General features: G+C 46.1%; 3 protein-coding genes across 3 annotated transcripts in view; 1 reads left to right on the top strand and 2 right to left on the bottom strand.

Moving 5' to 3' along the window:
• The window catches only part of sde2 (SDE2 telomere maintenance homolog (S. pombe)), a 3,426-nt gene extending 3,013 nt beyond the window's left edge, over positions 1–413 (top strand). The window contains exons 7-8 of the mRNA XM_037690479.1: positions 9–83; positions 178–413. Coding sequence (XP_037546407.1) covers positions 9–83; positions 178–384 — 282 coding nt within the window. The 3' untranslated portion in view covers positions 385–413. The remainder of the gene's footprint in view (positions 1–8; positions 84–177) is intronic.
• Positions 410–7,878, bottom strand: mtif2 (mitochondrial translational initiation factor 2). Its single transcript, XM_037689650.1, has 14 exons — positions 7,839–7,878; positions 7,056–7,250; positions 6,397–6,523; positions 6,147–6,318; positions 5,866–6,026; positions 5,498–5,674; positions 5,246–5,385; positions 4,909–5,033; positions 4,575–4,779; positions 4,100–4,352; positions 3,895–4,035; positions 1,758–1,922; positions 955–1,095; positions 410–727 (listed from the first exon to the last, which is right to left on the bottom strand). Exons 2-14 carry the CDS (start codon positions 7,230–7,232, stop codon positions 558–560), a joined length of 2,154 nt encoding a protein of 717 aa, XP_037545578.1. The 5' UTR covers positions 7,233–7,250; positions 7,839–7,878; the 3' UTR covers positions 410–557.
• A 2,415-nt stretch (positions 7,879–10,293) lies between these two features.
• Positions 10,294–19,619, bottom strand: part of LOC119422749 (echinoderm microtubule-associated protein-like 6) — a 29,309-nt gene continuing 19,983 nt past the window's right edge. The window contains exons 31-42 of the mRNA XM_037690142.1: positions 18,557–18,577; positions 15,862–16,035; positions 15,533–15,741; positions 15,288–15,445; positions 14,735–14,849; positions 14,381–14,569; positions 14,139–14,311; positions 13,895–14,057; positions 13,717–13,820; positions 12,496–12,649; positions 12,328–12,428; positions 10,294–10,318 (exon numbers count right to left, since the gene is read on the bottom strand). Coding sequence (XP_037546070.1) covers positions 10,294–10,318; positions 12,328–12,428; positions 12,496–12,649; positions 13,717–13,820; positions 13,895–14,057; positions 14,139–14,311; positions 14,381–14,569; positions 14,735–14,849; positions 15,288–15,445; positions 15,533–15,741; positions 15,862–16,035; positions 18,557–18,577 — 1,586 coding nt within the window. The remainder of the gene's footprint in view (positions 10,319–12,327; positions 12,429–12,495; positions 12,650–13,716; positions 13,821–13,894; positions 14,058–14,138; positions 14,312–14,380; positions 14,570–14,734; positions 14,850–15,287; positions 15,446–15,532; positions 15,742–15,861; positions 16,036–18,556; positions 18,578–19,619) is intronic.

The following is a 19,619-nucleotide window of genomic DNA, read 5'->3' as shown; positions in this document are numbered from 1 at the left end:
CCGAAGTCCCCTCAGAGGAGCAGAGGCCCGAAGTCCCCTCAGAGGAGAGGAAACTAGAACCATCAGAGTCCAGAGGTCCACAGGTCAATACCTGGTCCAACATTTTGATTTGAACTGTTGAGTTTTGGTTCTGTTGGGTTTTATTTCATGTTATTAAACTGGGTCATTATGTCTCAGCAGTTGGACCTGTCCTCAGTGACGTCCATCCAGGAGCTGGAGTCTCTGGGTCTGGAGGTTCTGAAGGAGGAACTCGTCTCTCGAGGATTGAAGTGCGGGGGAATGTTGTCAGAGCGTGCCACTCGACTCTTCTCCATCAGAGGACTGAGTCCAGATCAGATTGACTCGGTTCTGCTCGCCAAGCCCGTCAAACCCAAGAAGAAGTGACAGACTTGTCAAACTGGTTCCATCAAGAGGGGCAGGAATTCCTGAGACTCCTGCTGCAGAACCTCCTGTCTGTCATATTCAAGAAAGTTTTCAACCAATGTTCTTTTATTAAATGTTTGTTAAATAAATGTTGAAACAAAAAAATGGGTTCTAATTCAGTTTAAGACAGAACCTCAGAACCCAGGGTCCCAGGACGTAGTCTGAGGAACCTCCACTTCTTCAAAACACACAATGATGTCACCGGTTCTGAAGTCCACATCTCTGTCTGCTGACAGACCGCAATCCATCCCCGTCTTCACCGACTGAACGTCGTCCTTGAGGTGCTTCAGTGCCGACAGAGAACCTGCAGGAACATCAGAGAACCTCTGAGTTGAAGACGTTCTTCTGACAACAGGAACATCAGCATAACCTCCAGATAGATGTTACCGTCGGTACCTAGATGTTCTGCTGATGTTCCTGTCTTCATCAGAACCAAGCTTGCTTGTTTTGGCAGATTGACATGTTCTTTAAAGAATCGCTCAGAGGAACCTAAACATCTGGCAGGACGGCCCCGCAGGGTTGAACACTCACCCTCCCACACGGTGTCCTGTCCACGGACTAGCTTGAACTTGTGGCGCCGATCCAGCTGGCCCTTCTGAACCCGGCAGCCGGCCACAAGAACCTTCTTCTTCCCCACGGAGACCTGGAACGTGGCCAGAACCGTGGCCTCACCTGAAGCAGAGGGAAGGTCCAATCCAATTCTGATAAACCACTCAGAACCTGGTTCTACAACCAACAGATGAGGGTTCTAAAGTCCAAATGAAAAACTTGAGCCGAGTTCTGAAAATAAATCTGGACTAAATGTTTGTGTTGAGTAAGCGCTGGTTCTGGACAAAGTACCTAAAGAGGGCGTGGCTTATTCATATTTAAACATTTTTCGTCTGAGTTTTCAGGTGAAATGAGGCTGGTAGTAGCCGAGGGTCGGACCCAACACAGCCTCTGAGGGCTAACATACCCGGGTCAGGTTCTTTCTCATAACTTTGATCAGATTTTTTATAAAAAAAACATTGAGATGTTTTTGTTTTGTGAAAAGATCTAAATAAAAACCTGGGCCAGGACTTTCCTCAGGTCTGACTCACCAGTTAAGATTCTGGTTCCAGGTCACCTGCCAGTTTTGGACCGGACAAGTCAGCCATTTCCGAACCTTCAGGGTGGTTCTGGTCCTCTTCCATCAGTCGGCTCTGTGTTTGGGGTGACTCTCAGCAACTACCACCTTGAACATCGGCTGACTGTGGCAGCCATTTTGAAATGTTCATCCAATCTAAAACCAGTCCAGAGTATCAGGAGATGTTTTGCTAACAGACATGTGGTGGTGGTTCTGACCCAAGACTCACCCTGGATGTTGTGTGAGATGAGTGGCGGCAGCTGGCTGCTCAGGTCCTCTTTCAGCTGCTCCATCAACTTGTAGATGACGGTGTGGAAATGCATTGGGACGCCGCTGTTCGCCGCACGTTGCTGCATCGCTCGACTCGCCACCACATTGAAGCCGTAGATGGAAGCTGAGGGGGAGGAGACTGATGAAGAGCAGGGAGATGAACAGACAGACAGGTGGTCCAGAACAATGTTCCACCTGAAGCAGATAGAATCAACTTCATTCTGTCCATCAGAACCTTACAGACAGTCACATGAAGGAACCCAGATCTGCAGAACTTGAAAATCCAAACCTCTAGTTCTGTTTTCATGACCGACATGTTTCATGACGGAACTATTGTTCTCCACAGGGTGGTCCCTCGTTGTCCACATGGTGGTCCCACCTTGTCCACAGTGTGGTTCCACAGGGTGGTCCCTCTTTGTCTACAGGGTGGTTCCATGTTGTGAACAGGGTGGTCCCTTGTTGTCCACAGGGTTGTTCCACGTTGTCCACAAGGTGGTTCCCCGTTGTCCACAGGGTGGTTCCCCGTTGTCCCACAGGGTGGTTCCCCGTTGTCCCACAGGGTTGTTCCTCGTTGTCCACAGGGATGTTCCTCGTTCTCAATCAATCTGAACCCAATGTTGTGAACCTGCAGGTCTGGTCTGTGTCAGTCAGAGGTTGGACTGTCCTCTCCAGGTCCAGAGTCAGGTTCTGTCTCAAGTGGAAGTGTTCAAAAATCCGCTATCTAGTATTTACTGCTCGGTCTACGTTCCTACCCTCAACTCTGGTCCTGAACTCGGGTCTGGGAGCAGCATCAGATCAGGGAGGTCCAGACCTCTCTCCACACAGCCATCTCTTCCAGCTCTTCTGGGAGGACTTCAAGGTGTTTCAGACTAGCTGAGAGACATAGTCTCTCCAGTGTCCTGGGTCTTCCGTGGGATCTCCTCCCAGTTGGACATGTCCAGAACACCTCCTTCAGGAGGCATCCAGGATCCATCCTGACCAGATGTCTGAGCCTCAGCTGGCTCCTCTCGATGGGGAGGAGCAGCGGTTCTACTCCGAGTCTCTCTTGGAAAACAACTTCTCACTTGATCTCTAAGGAGAGTTCAGCTACCCTGCAGAGAGAACTCCTTTAAACCTCCTGGATCCGGGATGTGGTTCTTTCAGTCTCTACCCAGAGTCCAGAACCAGATGATGGACGGAACAGTTTTCTACTTCCGTTTTATTCACATATTTCCTGGTCAATTATTCAGGATCTCAACTCTCCAAATCCAGAGGGCAGAGTTACACGTCTGGAAGGGGGCGGGGTTTAACCTCCTTACCTGGTGACAGGTAGAGCCATGAATACACACGTTTCTGATTTAATGTTTTTCTGACAGTTTGGAGCCAAAACCAATTCTAAAATATTGATTAGTGGACCAGTGCCACCAGAACCCATCCATGTTCCCTTCATTCAGGATGATCAGATTTACGCAGCATTCCCTGAGTGCATCAGGCTGTCCAGAGCTTTAACATGGAGGATTATCAGGGACCATAGATCAGTTGGTCCGGATCTCCAGATTTTTATCAGTGTCACTGAGACCTGAATGGGTTCTGACCACTGTTTCGGGTCTGAAGGTTCTACTAGCAGTCTGTACTAGTGCAGGACTTGATCTGGATCGGTGGAACCATCCTGGTGTCAGTTTGAGTCCAATTCTAGTTTTCAGCAGAACCTGGATGACATTATCCCATTTTAATCTCAACAAAGACCCACTTGTAACAGGAAGAATGTCTGTAGAACCTTCTCGGACCCGTATTCTGTGATTGATTCCAACCAGATCCAGAACAGTCGTTGGTTCTGTCTCAGAAAGGCCGGTCAGGAGGCTCAGATTTTGGCCCACCCTCCTGAATGTTGGACCTTAACAGATCAGAACAAATCTTCATTCAGGGACCAGGTCTGAGAAGGTTCTGATGGACCCGTCCTGAAGTTTGGCTTTTTGTTTGTTAACCTTTCATAGTGAAATGAATAAAGTGGACCGGTCCCGTTCTACAGAACCCAGAGGACTGAAAGAACTTTCTATACAACCAAGTGTGGGTGTGATTCGGGTCTCACTAGAACCGGCGCCGCCCGCTGCTCGTACCTCCGAACATTTCTGCCATGTTGATGTCGTTCTCGGTCACATCTCCGATACCAAAGTGGACCAGCTCCAGCTGGCACTGCTGCTGCCCGTCGTAGGTGTCCAGGATGTCCAGGAGCGTCTCCACCGAGCCGTCCACGTCACCTGTGGGTCAGAGCGCGCTCAGTGTGTGATGTCACAGTGGGAGCAGCCTAACGGAGGCAAGTACCTTTGAGGATGATGGACAGGCTGCGCTGCTCGCTCTGCGTCTTCTTGCTCACTTTCGTGTTTTGCTGGGTCCGGAAGGCCTGGTACAGAACCAACTTCCTTTTCCGCCAGCTCAAGTGAGCTAGCGCTTCCCTCTTCTGACGATACTCATCCAGGTGCAGCTGTAGTTTCTGCTCTATGGCGATCTTCTCCTCCAGGAGTTTCTGCTGCTCCACCTGGTAAGTCCTCCACTCCACCACCTCCTTTGCTCGCTGCTGCAGAAGCACAAACACCACAGGCCTTTATTGTGGCGGGGTACAGACAGGAAACGGTTCCACATCAACAGGAAACACAAAAGTAAGAACTGAAAACAAAAAACTGATTTCGCTATGATAAAAACCAAGATGCTGCAGCAACACTTGGGTCGTGTCCGGTCTGGGACCAGGACTCGGTTTAGGTTTGGGATCCGGTCTTTGTTTTCCTGGTTCGGAACTCACCACGGACTCCACCTCCAGTATTGTGTCTCCAGCAGATGGCAGCTCCTTCCAGCCCACCACCTGGACGGCAGCGCTTGGTCCCGCCTCCTTCACCACCTGCTCGTTCTCATCATACAGGAAGCGGACTTTGGCCCATGACTTCCCCGCAACCAGAACACAGCCTTTCTTCAGAACCCCCCGCTGGACGATGGTCGTGGTGATGGGTCTGAGGAGAAACCAGAACCGGTTCTACGACCTGATCTCATTTGACCATCAGAACCAATACTAATGGTTCTACTTGGACCCAGTACCAGAACCCGTTCTGTTGGTGGTTTGAGACCCAGGGAGGACTCACCCTTCGCCTTTACGGGTACTGCTCTCGATGATCAGCCCCTCTACAGGACCAGTGGGGTCCGCCTTCAGCTCCAGAACCTCAGCAAGCGCCACCGTGGCCTCAACCAGAGGCAGTAGGTTGTCGCCCTGGCAACAGTGACATTATTGAATAAAACATCACTGACCTGTAGGGTGATGTTCGGTGAAGGCTGACTGCCGCCATAAACAAGGTTTTACTAGGACAGGGTTCTGTTATACTGGGTCACCTCAGGTCAGAGGTCCAGTCAGTGTTTTTGTCAGTGGTTCAGTCAGAGGTCCAGTCAGTGGTCCAGTTTGTGGTTCTGGTGGTATCGGGTCACCTTCAGAGCGGAGATATGGATGGCCTGGACATCTCCTCCATAGTCCTCACAGACCACGTCGTGGGCCAGCAGCTCCCGTTTGACCATCTGAGGGTCGGCCTGAGGCTTGTCACACTTATTCACTGCCACGATGATGGGAACTGGGCTGACCAGAACCACAATCAGAACCAGGAAGTAAAACAAAAAAATCAGAGAATCATTAGAACTTCGAGGTCTGAGCCCTCAGGTGTGCCCTCCTGGCACAGTTCCTACCTTTGGCTGTCTTGGCGTGTTGGATGGACTCGACGGTCTGGTTCATGACGCCGTCGTCGGCCGCCACCACCAGGATGATGATGTCAGTGGCGTTGGCTCCACGGGCTCTCATGGAGGAGAAGGCAGCATGACCAGGTGTGTCCAGGAAGGTGATGTTCTCACCTGTAGGCAACTGAACTGGGAGAAAAAAAAAACTACATGTTTAAAGCTCAACTCTTAATTTGTTAGAATTTATAATTCTCAGCAGGGACTTTTATTTTGAAAATGAACAGCAATAAAATGTTTGATTAATTAAAGTTCAGTGGATTATTTAAACATTCACTTCCTGTTGTCTGTGTCGTGGTCAGAGTCTGAAGTGGCATCAGTACCCCGGAAGGCGCCAATGTGCTGCGTGATCCCTCCGGCCTCCATAGAAACAGTCTGAGTCGACCTCAGAGCGTCCAGCAGGGTGGTCTTCCCGTGGTCCACGTGACCCATGATGGTCACCACCGGGGGGCGTCTCACCAGGAGCGACGGATCTGCCGGCGGCCTGCAGGGTCAGATAGGACTGATGTGTTGTGCCTAGATGCGTTCAGAAACCCAGATCTAGAACTGAGAAGGTCCAGTTCAGGAGCAGAACCTTCCAGACCTGGATCAGCGTTTCTGTTACCTCGGATGGGCGTCTTTGTTGGGTCGCTCCTTTTTCTTGCTCAGTTTGGCCCATGTGAATTGCATTCCTGACCGGGTCACCACCTCCTTGATCCACTTCTCCTCCAGAACCGAGTTTGGATGTAGAGAGTCCAGGTCCACTGAGGTGTTGAGCAGAAGCTCCACAATGTGGTCTTTGAGAGAACAGAGACCTGGTTCAGTAGACGCTCACTGTGTCATGAAGAACACGGACCGGTTCTGACCGTTCTTACCGAAGTCTTTGTTCATAGCTGCAGTGAGCTCTGCGACTGTCATCCCCTCTCTGATGTTCACCTCCACTTTCTGATTGTCCTTGACCTTCAGTCCCTGCATCTTCTGGTAATTCTTCTGACCTTGGACCTGCAACACATTCAGGTCCGTGTTGGTGGTTCCAGTCAGGGACCAACAAAACCATCAAACATAAAGTCCTGAAGGAATTTCCACAAAGGAAAGTCTCTGCGGTCTACTGTCTGATGCTCAGAACTTCAGATTCTGATGGGTCGAGCCACAGAACTGTCTCTTCTGCAGTTAGCTCGGACTCATAGAGGCAGCTGAGTCATCAGTAGTACTGGATCAGGTCTGGCTAGACCCAGGGTTAGGTCTGGATCAGGTCATGATCAGGTCTGGCTTAGGTTAGGATCAGGCCTGGCTAGGGTCAGGATCAGGTCTGAGGACCCCCTTTGCAGTAAAATGGTTGCAGGTTTCAAACCCAGCCAGGGTCTCTGCTGGGGTGAGGGGGAACAGGTAAGGGTTAGTCCAGGTGTGCCTGAACTAAGCAAACCAGTTTTGACTTTTGAGTTCGTTCTAGTTTTAGTCTATCAGGTGTTAAAGTCTGGACCACTTGTAGCAGAACCCACTGAGGAACGTTCACCCACCTGGTCGGGGTTCTTACCTGTTCATCCTTGAATCCTTCAGAGGCAAACGTCCTGTTCAGAGGACAGTTGAGCAGGGGGGCGGAGCTCCGAACAAGTCTGAGGCGGAGGGGCGGAGTCAGGAAGTTTCTGAGAAGAGGCAGGTCCGAATGGACGAGCCTGCGTGCGCCACCCATCACTGATGTCATCACGTTCATACCTGCAGGACAGGTGGACTGGACACAGGTGTTTCCCTTCAAACGGACAGTAGCCGAATTCACGAGAGTCATGTGAAAAAAATAAAGAAGCGCTTTTAACCCTAACCACAAACCCGGTTCAGAGCCGGTCTGAGGAGGTCCAGGAGGAGATGGAGGTTGATCAAATTGACGCCGAATGAAAACAGTGAGGCCAAGATAGATTACTAATCCAAGAAAATTATTCTTGACTTCAGGAAACAACTAAATCACAGGTTTAAGCTCAACTTTAACTGAATCTGAACAGGGTTCCTGCTATTTCTGAAAAACTGGATCCCCACGAGGACAGGTGGCCCTGATGAAACGGAACGAGGGCAGAGAAGCTCACGCGTCATAAATGACCCCAGGTGGGTCCTGTTCACGCGCTCATTCCTGCCGGAGGTAATTTACAACTTTTTCTCAGTGAAGTCTGGTGCTTCGTTCATTTCTTCTGTCTCAAACTGATAGGCAGCAGCTCGAGACTCCTTGCGTGGATCGCGGGCTTCCTGCCCGTTTTAACTCACCTGAAATAGTTAATCTGTTCACTTCATTCTGGAAACGACTGGTACCGAGTTTCACCGTGAAACAGACCTGAGACTGGGAGCCACCATGACGGTTATCTGCAGGTGGGAAAGGCTGGAGAACAGCGCCCCTGCCGGCCCGGAGGGGAACTGCTGCTAACACGATAATGATCGTATCTGTACGATCATTATCGTGTTTGTACGATAATTTATCCCTCTGTATGATGAACAACTCTAAAAATCCCATAATGTACAATAAAAACTAAATATTCAACAACGCGTGTTGCTGTACTCTCGCAGTGTTACCAGTTTTTCTGATGTTATTGAGATTTTTGAAGCGACGAGCAGCAGGATCTCCTCTCAGTCCCAAAGTGATCCAGAACTCCTCACTATCGATACCAAATAAATACAGTTCCAATATCACCAATACTGATACGATATTTTTTTTAGAATTACGGTGAATTTTGATGACGTTTAAGTGCTTTGTGATTTTTCCTTTGGATCATATTTATTAGTTAAAACCCAGGAGAGAATTAGGCAAAGTTTATAAGTAAATAAAAAAGACTTTATTATAATAAGTTTTTTTTTCTGAAAAAATAGAACAGTAACAAAACCATATTCCCCATACCTTGTGATGGCTAGATTTTTTTTCCTTAAACTAAGTGCACAAAAATGATCACTCAAGAATAAATTAAAACGTGTTCAGAAACTATGATAATTAAATAAAAATTATCCCTTCATTGCACTCCTTTTCTGGATATTTTTCTTAAATAAACTCTACAAAGTTATCACACCACAAGAAATGTTATAAAACAGTGAAATATATTTAGGTTATAAAGGAATCAAACAAAATTTATTCTCTTAAGTGAATTTTTCTGGGATTGAAAAAATAATTGAAAATCAAAAATAATTAGTGAAAATACATTAAATAAAGTGTAAATAACAAATTAACCTCCAAAGCCTTGAGTTCAAAGAAATATTCCCAGAAGCCTCTCTGTGGGCCCTGCCTGTCTTTGCAAAGTTGCTCTGTGCTGCGACGGGAGCGTCACTTACAGATAGTCGGCTCGCATCTTTGATGAAACTGCACCAGTGCACACAAGAGAGAAACTGAAGCTAAAGTAGTCTCATTACACTGGTATTGATCAATATCAATACCCATGTTGGTATATATATTTGAATCGATCCGCCCACCCCTACTCCTCACCAGAATCATCCTCCTGATCTTCTCAAGCGCCACTGGTTTTCGGTCAAACTTCACATCGATTTCTAAATTCTTCTGAACACATTTGAAGCCATCCACAATCTCACCCCTCCTTCGTCGTCTGGGCTCTTCCGCATTTCCACTCCATCCCATTCCTTCAGATCTGCTTACGGTCCCTTTCACCCACTTCACCACTGTGCAGCAGCTCTGTCTCACGGCTCTGGAATTCACTGCCACCAGAAACCAGAACCTTGGACGTCCCCCCTCTTTCAGACCGGACTGAAACCCATCTGGAAGTGGATTAGGATTAGGAAGTGGTGGACCCTGAAAAGACTAAAGCGGCTTCTGGTTTGATGACAGAAGGACAAGAACACAATCATTCTGAACTTGAGTTTTTATTCATTTACAGAAGAAAACATCACAAGGTTCAGTTGATGCATTCTGACCTTCAGGCTTTCTGGGGAACATGGAAACATAAAGATGAATCTAGATTCACTGACTGTCATCTGAAGAGCAGAGGAGGAGAGTTTCAGGTTCCAAGGAACATAAAGTCAAAACAGGTTGCCAGGTAGAAAATGACTAACACTGTAAATATCACATATCTGGCAACGCTGAGTCAGAAAAAGAGGAGCACTGTTACCTGCTGCCCTCAGTCCAAACACCTGTTTTAGTTAGACTTCAAAGTCTTCTTGTTGGACAGAAAGCATCGTTCAGACAGCGGGAGCTCCGGGTGGTCAGATGTTGGTTCAGTTCTATGGAAGGACCAGCAGAGACCATCAGCTGAGACGTTCTGCTCATGGGAATCATGAGGCTGGAAGAGTCACCCACACAAACATTTATTTCCTACTTGAAGGTTTTTTTATTTTTCTGTTCTTAGAGGTAGAATAAATTTTCAAAACAAACTAGTTTTTTTTATCACACCTTGAGCTTTTAAAGTCTGGGATCAAACACTGATCTCTCTTTAATGCAGAGAGCTACATCTTCATCTTCACCACAAACAGAAACGTAACAGAAGACTTGTGTAGCAGCCCTAACTGAGTACAGCACCATGATTCAAGTCGTGTTGATGTTTGGTCAGAGGTGGTAGAAAAGGCACAAACACAGAACACGCTACACCACACGGCTACATCTGCTGGAGCTCAAACATTTCTCCAGAAATTGAACAAAACAAAGGCCTGAAACTTCAGGAGGAGGATTCGACACCCTCTGTCAGTAGCAGAAAACTGATCCAGGGTCAGTTCAGCCTCCAGAAAACCAGACTGCTGATCCTCAGAAGGCAGGAAGAGGAAGATGAGGGCAAGCATTCATCTGGACCCCAGAAACTTCATTGACATCGCCACACAAACAGACTGCAGAGAAAACACAAGAACTGATGACAGGACGTACCATGAAATGAAAATGAGTCCCAGTGACTCAATGAGACTACCTATGTAAATAAAGGTTAAATAAAATAGTTACCCTGAACTTACCATAGTTACCCTGAACTTACCATAGTTACCCTGAACTTACCATAAAGATACAATAAAGTTACCATAAAGATACCCTGAAGTTACTATAAAATTACAGTGAAGTTACCATACACTTACAATAAAGTTACCCTGAAGTTACCATAAAGTTACCCTGAACTTACCATAAAGTTGCCCTGAAGTTACCATAAAGTTACAATAAAGTTACCATAAAGTTACCCTGAAATTACCATAAAGTTGCCCTGAAGTTACAATAAAGTTACCATAAAGATACCCTGAAGTTACTATAAAATTACAGTGAAGTTACCATACACTTACAATAGTTACCCTGAAGTTACCATAAAGTTGCCCTGAAGTTACCATAAAATTACAATAAAGTTACCATAAAGATACCCTGAAGTTACTATAAAATTACAGTGAAGTTACCATACACTTACAATAAGTTACCCTGAAGTTACCATAAAGTTACCCTGTAGTTACTCTGAAGGCACCCTGAAGTTACCCTGTAGTTATGGTGAAGATACTCTGAAGTTACCCTGTAGTAGAGCTGTCATTTCTAACCTGAAACCCGGACAGACCCGGATTAGGGCCGGGCTGTTATAATGTGATTAATGGGCGGGGCGGTCTCGGGCTTTTAATTAGGTCAGGATCAGACGCGATCCAAATATATGATAACATGGCCTGCTATACATCCACCAGAGGTAAAAAGTTCAATTAAGCTTCAAATGGGACTGTACTGCCTGGCAGCGACCCATCGCCCAAATGGACGTTCATTCAGCCGCTGCACTTAGTGGACGCGCGCAGCAGACGACACAAACAGGTGAGATCCCAAAGCAGACATGTGTCAGGGCTGTCCTCGTGTCTCAGTAATTCACAAGAATGCAGGCAGAAACGGGGTTTAAATGCTTTTTTACGGCCATGAAAGTACAAACACCTCTCAGCTCCGAATCTTCTGCCGCTTTTATTTAGCTGCGCATCCCCGACCGTTAATAACTAATTAAAAATGTTGGGTTTTTCTCCGGGTTCGGACCTGTAATTACTGTTAATTCGTCAGGTCGTGTGGGGTTTGAAAATTACAACTGCGGGCTGGGGCCGGGTCAGATCTGATTTTTTGGGCCCGAATGCAACTCTACCCTGTACTTACTCTGTAGTTTCCCTGTAGTTACTCTGTAATTTCTCTGTAGTTAACCATAAAGTTACCTTGTAGTTACTCTGAAGTTACCCTGTAGTTAATGTAGTTCCTCTTTAGTTACCCTGTAGATCCTCTGTAGTTACTCTGTCAGTTCTGTGAGGGCCATCTTTTGGACTTGGTGCTTCTGTATTTAAATGTTTTGTACAGTGTCCTGAGAAAACTTCTGTTGTGACTTGGAGCTATAGAAATAAACTGAATTGAATTGATGCCACTGCGTGAGTGCAGCTACAGCGTGCGCTCTCAGGACATTATTACATGCCGTGTCCCCTCAGTGAGGGCTGAACTAGGCAAAAGGGCTTTCTCCTACTCCGCTCCTGTTTCCTGGAATATCTTGCAAAAAGATCTGAAGCTCTCGACCTTGACTTCTCTAAATGGCTTCAAACATTTGTTAAGTTCCAGGCAAAAACCAATGCACATGTTCCTGTTTTTAGTTTTCTACACCACCTTACATCCATTCGGTTTTTTCGCTACTTTTCCTTTTGATTGTCCTTTTGGTTGCCATTTTATTTTAACTTGTTAAAAAAAAAAATTGGATGCATCTTTTATGATTGCCTATTGTTGTCGTTGTTGTCCATTGCTGTCATCACTCTTTAAAAAATTCAGGTCTCTCTTGTAAATGAGTCCTCGAGGCTCAATGGGATTAACTAAATAAAGGTTGAATTAATTGTTAGGAGAATAAAGGCTGACGTGAGTTTCTGACCTGCAGTCGCTGCCTCCAGCACTGATGACATATTTATCGTCGCAGGAGAAGCGGATGTTGGTCACGTGGGGGGAGTGACCGACGTACCGCTTGTGTTTGGCCTGGAAGAGGAGCACAGATCAGGTTGGACCCGTCTGAACCAGCATTTAGGAACATTTCTTTACTTACAAATTTTTCAGAGCAGGGGAAATCGAAGAGCTTGATGTGGCCGAAGTCGTCTCCGGTGACCAGGCTGAGGCCAGTGTGGGAAACACAAGCACAGTTCACGTCAGCCTTCTCGGAGTTTCGAGGCCAAATGCCGAGAACTTCATCACCGAGGATGCTGGGAAAACCAAAACCACAGACCCTGTCAGAATCCAGACCAAACCCTGACTGAACCCTGTCAGGAACCAGACCGGACCCCGACGGAACCCTGTCAGGAACCAGACCGGACCCCGACTGAACCCTGTCAGGAACCAGACCGGACCCCGACTGAACCCTGTCAGGAACCAGACCGGACCCTGACTGAACCCTGTCAGGAACCAGACCGGACCCTGACTGAGCCCTGTCAGGACCCAGACAAACCCTGAATGAAACCTGTCAGGAACCAGACAAACCCTGACTGAACCCCGTCAGGGCACAGACCGAACCCTGACTGAACCCAGACTGAACCCTGTTAGGACCCAAACCAAACCCCTCAATGGGTTTTAACATCCACAAGAGTTTGATTAAACTGACAACAGGAAGTGTCACCTCCCTCAGACTGATGGAAGTCTTTTGGATGAAAGACGAAACGTTTCAACAAAAATAAACCATCCAGAGGACCCGACTTAACTTTGTTAGAGATGTCACAGCCACAGTTTCAAAATAAAAGCTCTGCGACTGGGACATGACAACAAACGTGCAGCAGATGCTTATTATGGGATGTTTTCTTGGTCGACACTAATAAGTCGTCTGTGAGCAGAAGCTGAGATTTCATGTGAGACGTTCAGGACTCAACCTTCGACCACAGTCTGGACCCTTTGACCTTTCTGTTGCTGACTCTTGTTTTGGACCTTTGAGTTCTTCACATGTGGATCCAGGTTCCTGCAACTTCTTATTGTTCTGGTATTATTCTGCCACAGGTTCAAGGTGTCAGATTCCCCATGATGCATTGTGTTCATACAACATCCTGACATGTGGAGTCAATGTAATAAAACTGTTTATTTTGTTATAAATAGCTATCAGTTTAAAGCCATGTGCTCCAACTCAGTGTTTACAGGGACATTATGAAGTTTTTATAATCACTGAGCTCAAAATGTAACAGCAGCCACCTCCCGTCATCTGCAGACATCCGTTTACAGAACCAGAAAGATCTGACCCGTATCATCAACACCAGATTCATCAGTATCTCAGCCTTTGAAGTCTCACCTGGTCCAGCTTGCCCAGGTGATCCTCTCGATGACATGTAGCTCTGTGACGATCTTTCCTGATGGAACCATGTGTATCTGCCGGGTGTAGGTGCTGGTGGACACCTGAAAGAAGATGGTCAGAGGTTACAGGAACGGTTGTGGTGTTTCTGCTCAACCGTCGGTAGGTTTGTACTCACCTGGATGTGTTTGCTGTCAGCAGAGAAGTCCATCTGGATCACAACGCCCGGAATGTCCTTGCAGTAACCGATTCGATTGAGTGACGGCCCGAGAGAAAGGTCGTAGAAATCAACAGCACTTTCAACAGAAGCCACAGCCAGGAACCGGTTATCTGGACTGAACCTGAACCACAAAAAGCCCAGAAGGTTGAGGAGAATCAAACAGAAGTCCTGCTGTATATTCTGGTAAAAACCAGATGTTTACCGGATGTCCTGGATGGAAGCACTGCGGTCCCGCTTCTTGCCCCAGACTGTGAGCGAGTTGACGAGCAGGACGATGAACTCTCCGTTCTCCATGCCAATAGACACCATCTCTCCGTTGGGACTGTAGGAGGTGCTCTTGGCAGGGTGACCCAAACTCACCTTATTTAGCAGTTTCTGGGGCAGAGAATAGAGTTTATGTCAGCAGTAGACCACATGAAGACTGAAGGACTCAAAGATCTGTACCTTGTCAGCTAGGTCCCAAATCCGTATCGTTCCATCATCACTGGCCGAGATGAAGACGTCTTTGAAAGGATGAGCTCCTAAACCCCAGATCCCTCCCTGAGTGTGTCCGTTGATCATGGCGTTGGATGCAGCATTCTTCTCTCCAACCTCTATGATCTCCCCATCTTTGGTTCCCACCAAAATCTTACCCTGAAGCGAAAAGACCCATCGGAAAACTGGACGGTACTGCTTTAGAAGAAGACGCTGCACTACATTAAAACCCATTAGATGGCCCATTGTAAACTTCAGGTGTGTGTGGTGAACTGGAAGTTCCTACAAGTTAAGATTGGATCTGAACCAATGTGAAGGTCTTACCTTCCCTCTGCAGACTGATCGGACATTCTCTACTGGCTGACCGGTCTCCAGCTGGAAGGCTCTGCAGCGCTTCATCTCTTGGTCCCACAGCTTCACAGCTCCTCCCTCTTTAGTCCTGTGGAACAAACACCTGCATTTATTCAGTTCTGTTAGACCTGCAGGTCTCAAGTTAGTCTGTCGATCAAGGCTTTAACCAAAAGAATCCCAGTCTGCATTGGATTAACAGGACGATCCGGTTCAAGGTCTCAAATGCCCTGGATGGGGAGATGAATCGGATCACAGACTGATGAACTAGATCAGTCTGAAGTTCAGGAGTCCCCTCTGGTGATGAGTCCAGAAAGACCAGAGCCAAGGCAAACACAACATGAAGGAGCAAACGTGTATGTCCTTTAGCATCTGGAGACAAATTTTGTTCCCGAGTTTAAAACTGAAGCATCTCCTCAACAGTGACATTAGGAGGACCATGTTAGAAAAATTTCATTTGCAGCTTAAACAGCAGGCCACAAATGTCAGAAAGGCCTAGAACCAGATCCAGACCAATTAATTTACTCACGGTCGTTCCTTCCCTCCGGTGACGATGAGCCCATCCCTCAGCGTGGTGTACATGGTGAAGACTGGACCGCTGTGAGCTTTTGCCACAACTCGAACCAAAAAGTGTTCCCTCCAGACATACACATCTCCGTTGATCGCTCCGGTAAACGTCAGGTTGTTCTGAACAAGACAAACACGGATTTACTACAACCTAAAACCTTTAGCAGGTTTATGAACCTGTGACTTAAGAACTGTAGAACTCCTTACGGCCCCAAACGCGACAGACAGCATGGTCTGCATGCGGCCATCCTCCACCGAGCCAATCACCCCTTTCTTATACATGAGTGAACCTCCAACCAGATTCCAGAACTTAATGTGTTTGATCCCCACAGACACAAACTGGGTGTCAGAGTCAGGTCTGAACTCCACCACAAAGATCCGCTCTGCATGGCCACCTTTACTGGTCACCTTGGTGCCTAAGAGAGAGGTCAGAGTGTATGTGATGCAGTTGATCTAGTTCACTTAAAACTGTTAAGAGTATCGCTCCGGGATCCCACGTTCACAGTGGAACACCTCAGGGTGGAAATGTAACCCACCTTCTTGCCACCTCCACACAGTGATGGTGTGTTCTGGCTCCACGCCCACAGACAGCAGAAGCTTCCCAGTCGCACTGAAGTTAACGTAGCTGACACCTTTGGCATGGGAACAACGCAGGATGGACAGCGTCTGCTTGGTCACTGCGTCCCACACATGGATGGATGGAGCAAGTCCTGCGAAGAGAAACCAGGGCTGTAGAAACCACATGACTGAGAACATGAGAGCTCATAGATCTATGAAACTGTGGACCTGATGCACTGAGGAACTTCTGAAATTAAATCAAAAGAGAGGATTACAGCAGCCAGTTATGAACTTTATAGAACTACAAAAACCTTGTGAAGCTGAGGCTTTCAGGTTGATGCTGAGGCAAAGGACTGGAACAAAAACAAATAACCAAAGGAACAAAAAACAAAAGACCAAAGAACCAAAACGGCAATTAACGAATGGACCATACATCCAAAGGACCAAAAAACTGAAGAACCAAAGAAATAAGGAACCAAAGGACCATACGACCAAGGCAGTATTCCAGATCCTCAGGCACCTTGTGTTGTGGAACTTAAAAAACAAATGAAGAACAATCAGTGTTTCACTGTAAACTAGTTGGAAATCAATGTGCAAACTGACAAATGATGGATTTAAAGAAAATAATGAAATACATGAAGAGTTAATATTTGGATCTTGCCTCCTTTTGAAGCCGAGTCCAACTCTGATCTTTGAATTGGTAAATGTTGGTGAACAGCTGAGGTCTACGGAACACTAAGGAGCTGAGACTGAACTGATGGGCAGCAGAAAGAAGAAATAACTTGGCAGAAGACCAACAGAACCAGGAAAGTGAAGAGGAACTGGAACCAGAAGGTTCTAATGTGGGATGGAGTAAACCGAGAGAGGGGATCAGCAGAAAAAGGAACAGCTTATTGATACAATCCTTTATTCAGCAAAAGAAAGATGGTGGTCCTCACAGACTCTACAAACGCATCATCTGAAACCTTCCCTTTAAAACCAGACCGATACACACCACCAAACCTGCTCCAGACCTGGTCCAGACCAGACCCCAGTCAATAGGCCTTAGTTTCTTGCAGCTGCATCAAAGATGTGGACAAACATGAAAACCCAGTTTAAAAAAAGAAAATGTCAAAACTTTTCTTTATACGATGGCTATTCTGAAAAAGTCGGGTTGATGCATGTTTTGTAAATAAAAGCAGCATGTAATGTTTTGTAAAAAACATTTTATTCCCAGTGGAACAGAATAAACATCAAATGTTCAAACTAAGAAATTTAACCATTTTTAGAAAAATAAATCTGGTAAAGTTTTTAGTTTTCTGGCAGCAACATGTCTGTTTAAAGTTGGTCATGTCCATGATTCCTCTGTAGAGACCGCACTGTTCTTTGACCAACAATGTGTGAACATCCAGGACCTGAAGAGACCAGTTGTTGGGAGGACCTGGGGAGACCAGTTGTTGGGAGGACCTGGGGAGACCAGTTGCTGGAGGTTTTGGAGAACGAAAGGAGACAATTTATTGGAGGTTTTCTAGGACCTGAGACCAGTTGCTGGAGGTTTTGGAGAACGAAAGGAGACAATTTATTGGAGGTTTTCTAGGACCTGAGACCAGTTGTTGGAGGTTTTGGAGGATCTGAAGAAACCAGCTGGAGGTTTTGGAGGACCTGAGAAGACCAGTTGTTAAAGATGTGGGAGAGCGTTTTCCAGGACATGAGACCAGTTATTGGGAGACTTTGGAGGACCTGAAGAGACAAGCTGTTGTAGGTTTCAGGAGGATTTGAAGAGACCAGTCAAAGGTTTTGGAGGATCTGAGGAAACCAGTTGCTGGTTTTTTAAGGATCAGAGGAGAACAGTTGTTGGAGGTTTTGGAGGACCTGAGGAGACCAGTTGTTGGGGGGATTTTGGAGAACAAGAGGCGTTGTTGACAGATGTTCTAAAACATGTAGATGTTTTTCTGCATTGATGGAGTTTTTCCAGAAGTGAAAACTTCTCATCTCATAGGCACTAATGCACACCCATACCGTCAGCGAGGCAGACAGGAACTGTGAGCAGATAACAGTCTTTATGGTCCCTCTTCCCTTTAGCACAGAGGACATGGTATTTAAGGTTTCCAAACAGAACTTCAGATTTGGACGAGTCTGACCTCAGAACAGTTCTCCACTTCGCCTCGGTCGATTTGAAATGAGCTCTGAAGATTTCCAAATTATTTTGTTTTTACTTACATTTTACACAACATCCTAACTTTTTTTCTGAAATTAAGTTGTACAATGTCCTGATGCTGCTCAATAATCCAGGTAGATGAATCGAACAAGGTTGAGTCGGGTCCTCTGGACAAAGAAGAATCCGTCCAGTGGACCCAACTCAACCTTATTTGAGGTTGTACAATGACTCATTTTGACTCTTATAGTCTGAATCTAGATCAATGATCATAACGTTAGACTTGTTGGGGTTACCAGATTGGTCTAATCTGAAGGGATTTATGGAAACACAACAAACTGCAGGAAGATGGAGGACAATAACTGAATAAGACTTAAATAAAGGTTCATGTGATCATCTCTGACAGACGTGGTTTTAACTGGTTTATTTCTGTTCAGATCTGATCAGGATGCTGGGTTCTGATTCTCCTGGACCCTTCAGGTTCTACAGATCACACAGAAAAGCAAACAGAACTGTGTTTAAGTGTAGAGCACTCTTACCTGTCAGGTCAGTGAGGTCACCTGGTGGTGAGGTGAGGCGGTGACGATGAGAAAGCAGTGAAAAGAAAAAAACAAGATGTGATGGAGTCGAAGCAGCCAGGCATGAATGAAAACAACATGCAGAGAAATAAAACTAAGGAGGTTCTGCAGAACCTGAATGTGAAACAGCATCAGTTCCTGTTTACTGCAGACATCAGGCAGAAAGAGACAGTGGAACACCAGAACTGTTTGATACCAGACAGTATTTCAAACCCGTTTTCTAAAACCTGAGAGTCGTAACCTTCAGAAGAACTAAAAGATGGTGTTAGACCACGTGGAACCAGTCTTTAATCATCACAGTCCTCACAGGATTTGAAAAATCCAACACACATCTAAAAGATGCAGATGCAAATTAGCTTTTAATCTGGTACAACGCATCAAATGGTGACATTTATGTATGAGTTGTACAATGTCCCTTTTTAAATAAAGTTAATTCATTCAAAATGGGGTCCATCTTCACTTCCTGGGTTGGTTCTGTGTTTAAGATAGTTTTGTCACGATGTTCCTCCTGTACCTTAGTGTGTCCTTTTGTGTCCGTTCCTCAGACAAGACTCATTTAAAAAAGAACATTAGCCACTTAAATATTCAAAGAAGAATGCCTTTTTTCTGGGTGGCTGACAATGTGCAAATACAAAGTTTTTTTTTTTTTTTTTAATAAAATCAATTTTGTCCTGATGCATGCTCAATAATCCAGGTAGAACAATCTAAGAAAGTTGTCAGGTCTTCTGGACGGATTCTTCTTGTTGAAATGTTTCGTCTTTTATCCAAAAGACTTCGTCAGTCTGAGGAGCATGTCAGGATATTTTGAACCACTTCGGCCAGGATTGCCTCAAACTACAGTAATTCGAGAATTTGAGCAAACAGCAAGGAAGAGGGCAGACTACAGGAACCACCTGAGATTCAACCTCCGATGGTTCAGCACAGAAGAGCATCATCAGGCCAGGACTCTGTGGTCTACACTCATCTCCAGACCATCGGTCATTCTTTCAGGGATGAAGATGTGCACATCCTTGATAGAGAGGAA

This window comes from Nematolebias whitei, chromosome 16 (assembly GCF_014905685.2).
Source record: "Nematolebias whitei isolate Nwh7 chromosome 16, NemWhi1, whole genome shotgun sequence".
NCBI classification, from domain to species: Eukaryota; Metazoa; Chordata; class Actinopteri; order Cyprinodontiformes; family Rivulidae; genus Nematolebias; species Nematolebias whitei.
The sequence above is the reverse complement of the archived record's forward strand: the minus strand, read 5'-3'. Positions and strand labels throughout refer to the sequence as shown.

Bases quoted from the DNA above. Each gene is read 5' to 3' on its own strand.
- mtif2 (XM_037689650.1), bottom strand. From the start codon at position 7,232: ATGAACGTGATGACATCAGTGATGGGTGGCGCACGCAGGCTCGTCCAT. The intron at 5,034-5,245 runs GTGACCCGATAC...CACTGTTGCCAG, and splicing joins TCCATATCTCCGCTCTGAAG to GGCGACAACCTACTGCCTCT. The intron at 1,096-1,757 runs GTGAGTCTTGGG...CCTCTGCTTCAG, and splicing joins CATCTCACACAACATCCAGG to GTGAGGCCACGGTTCTGGCC.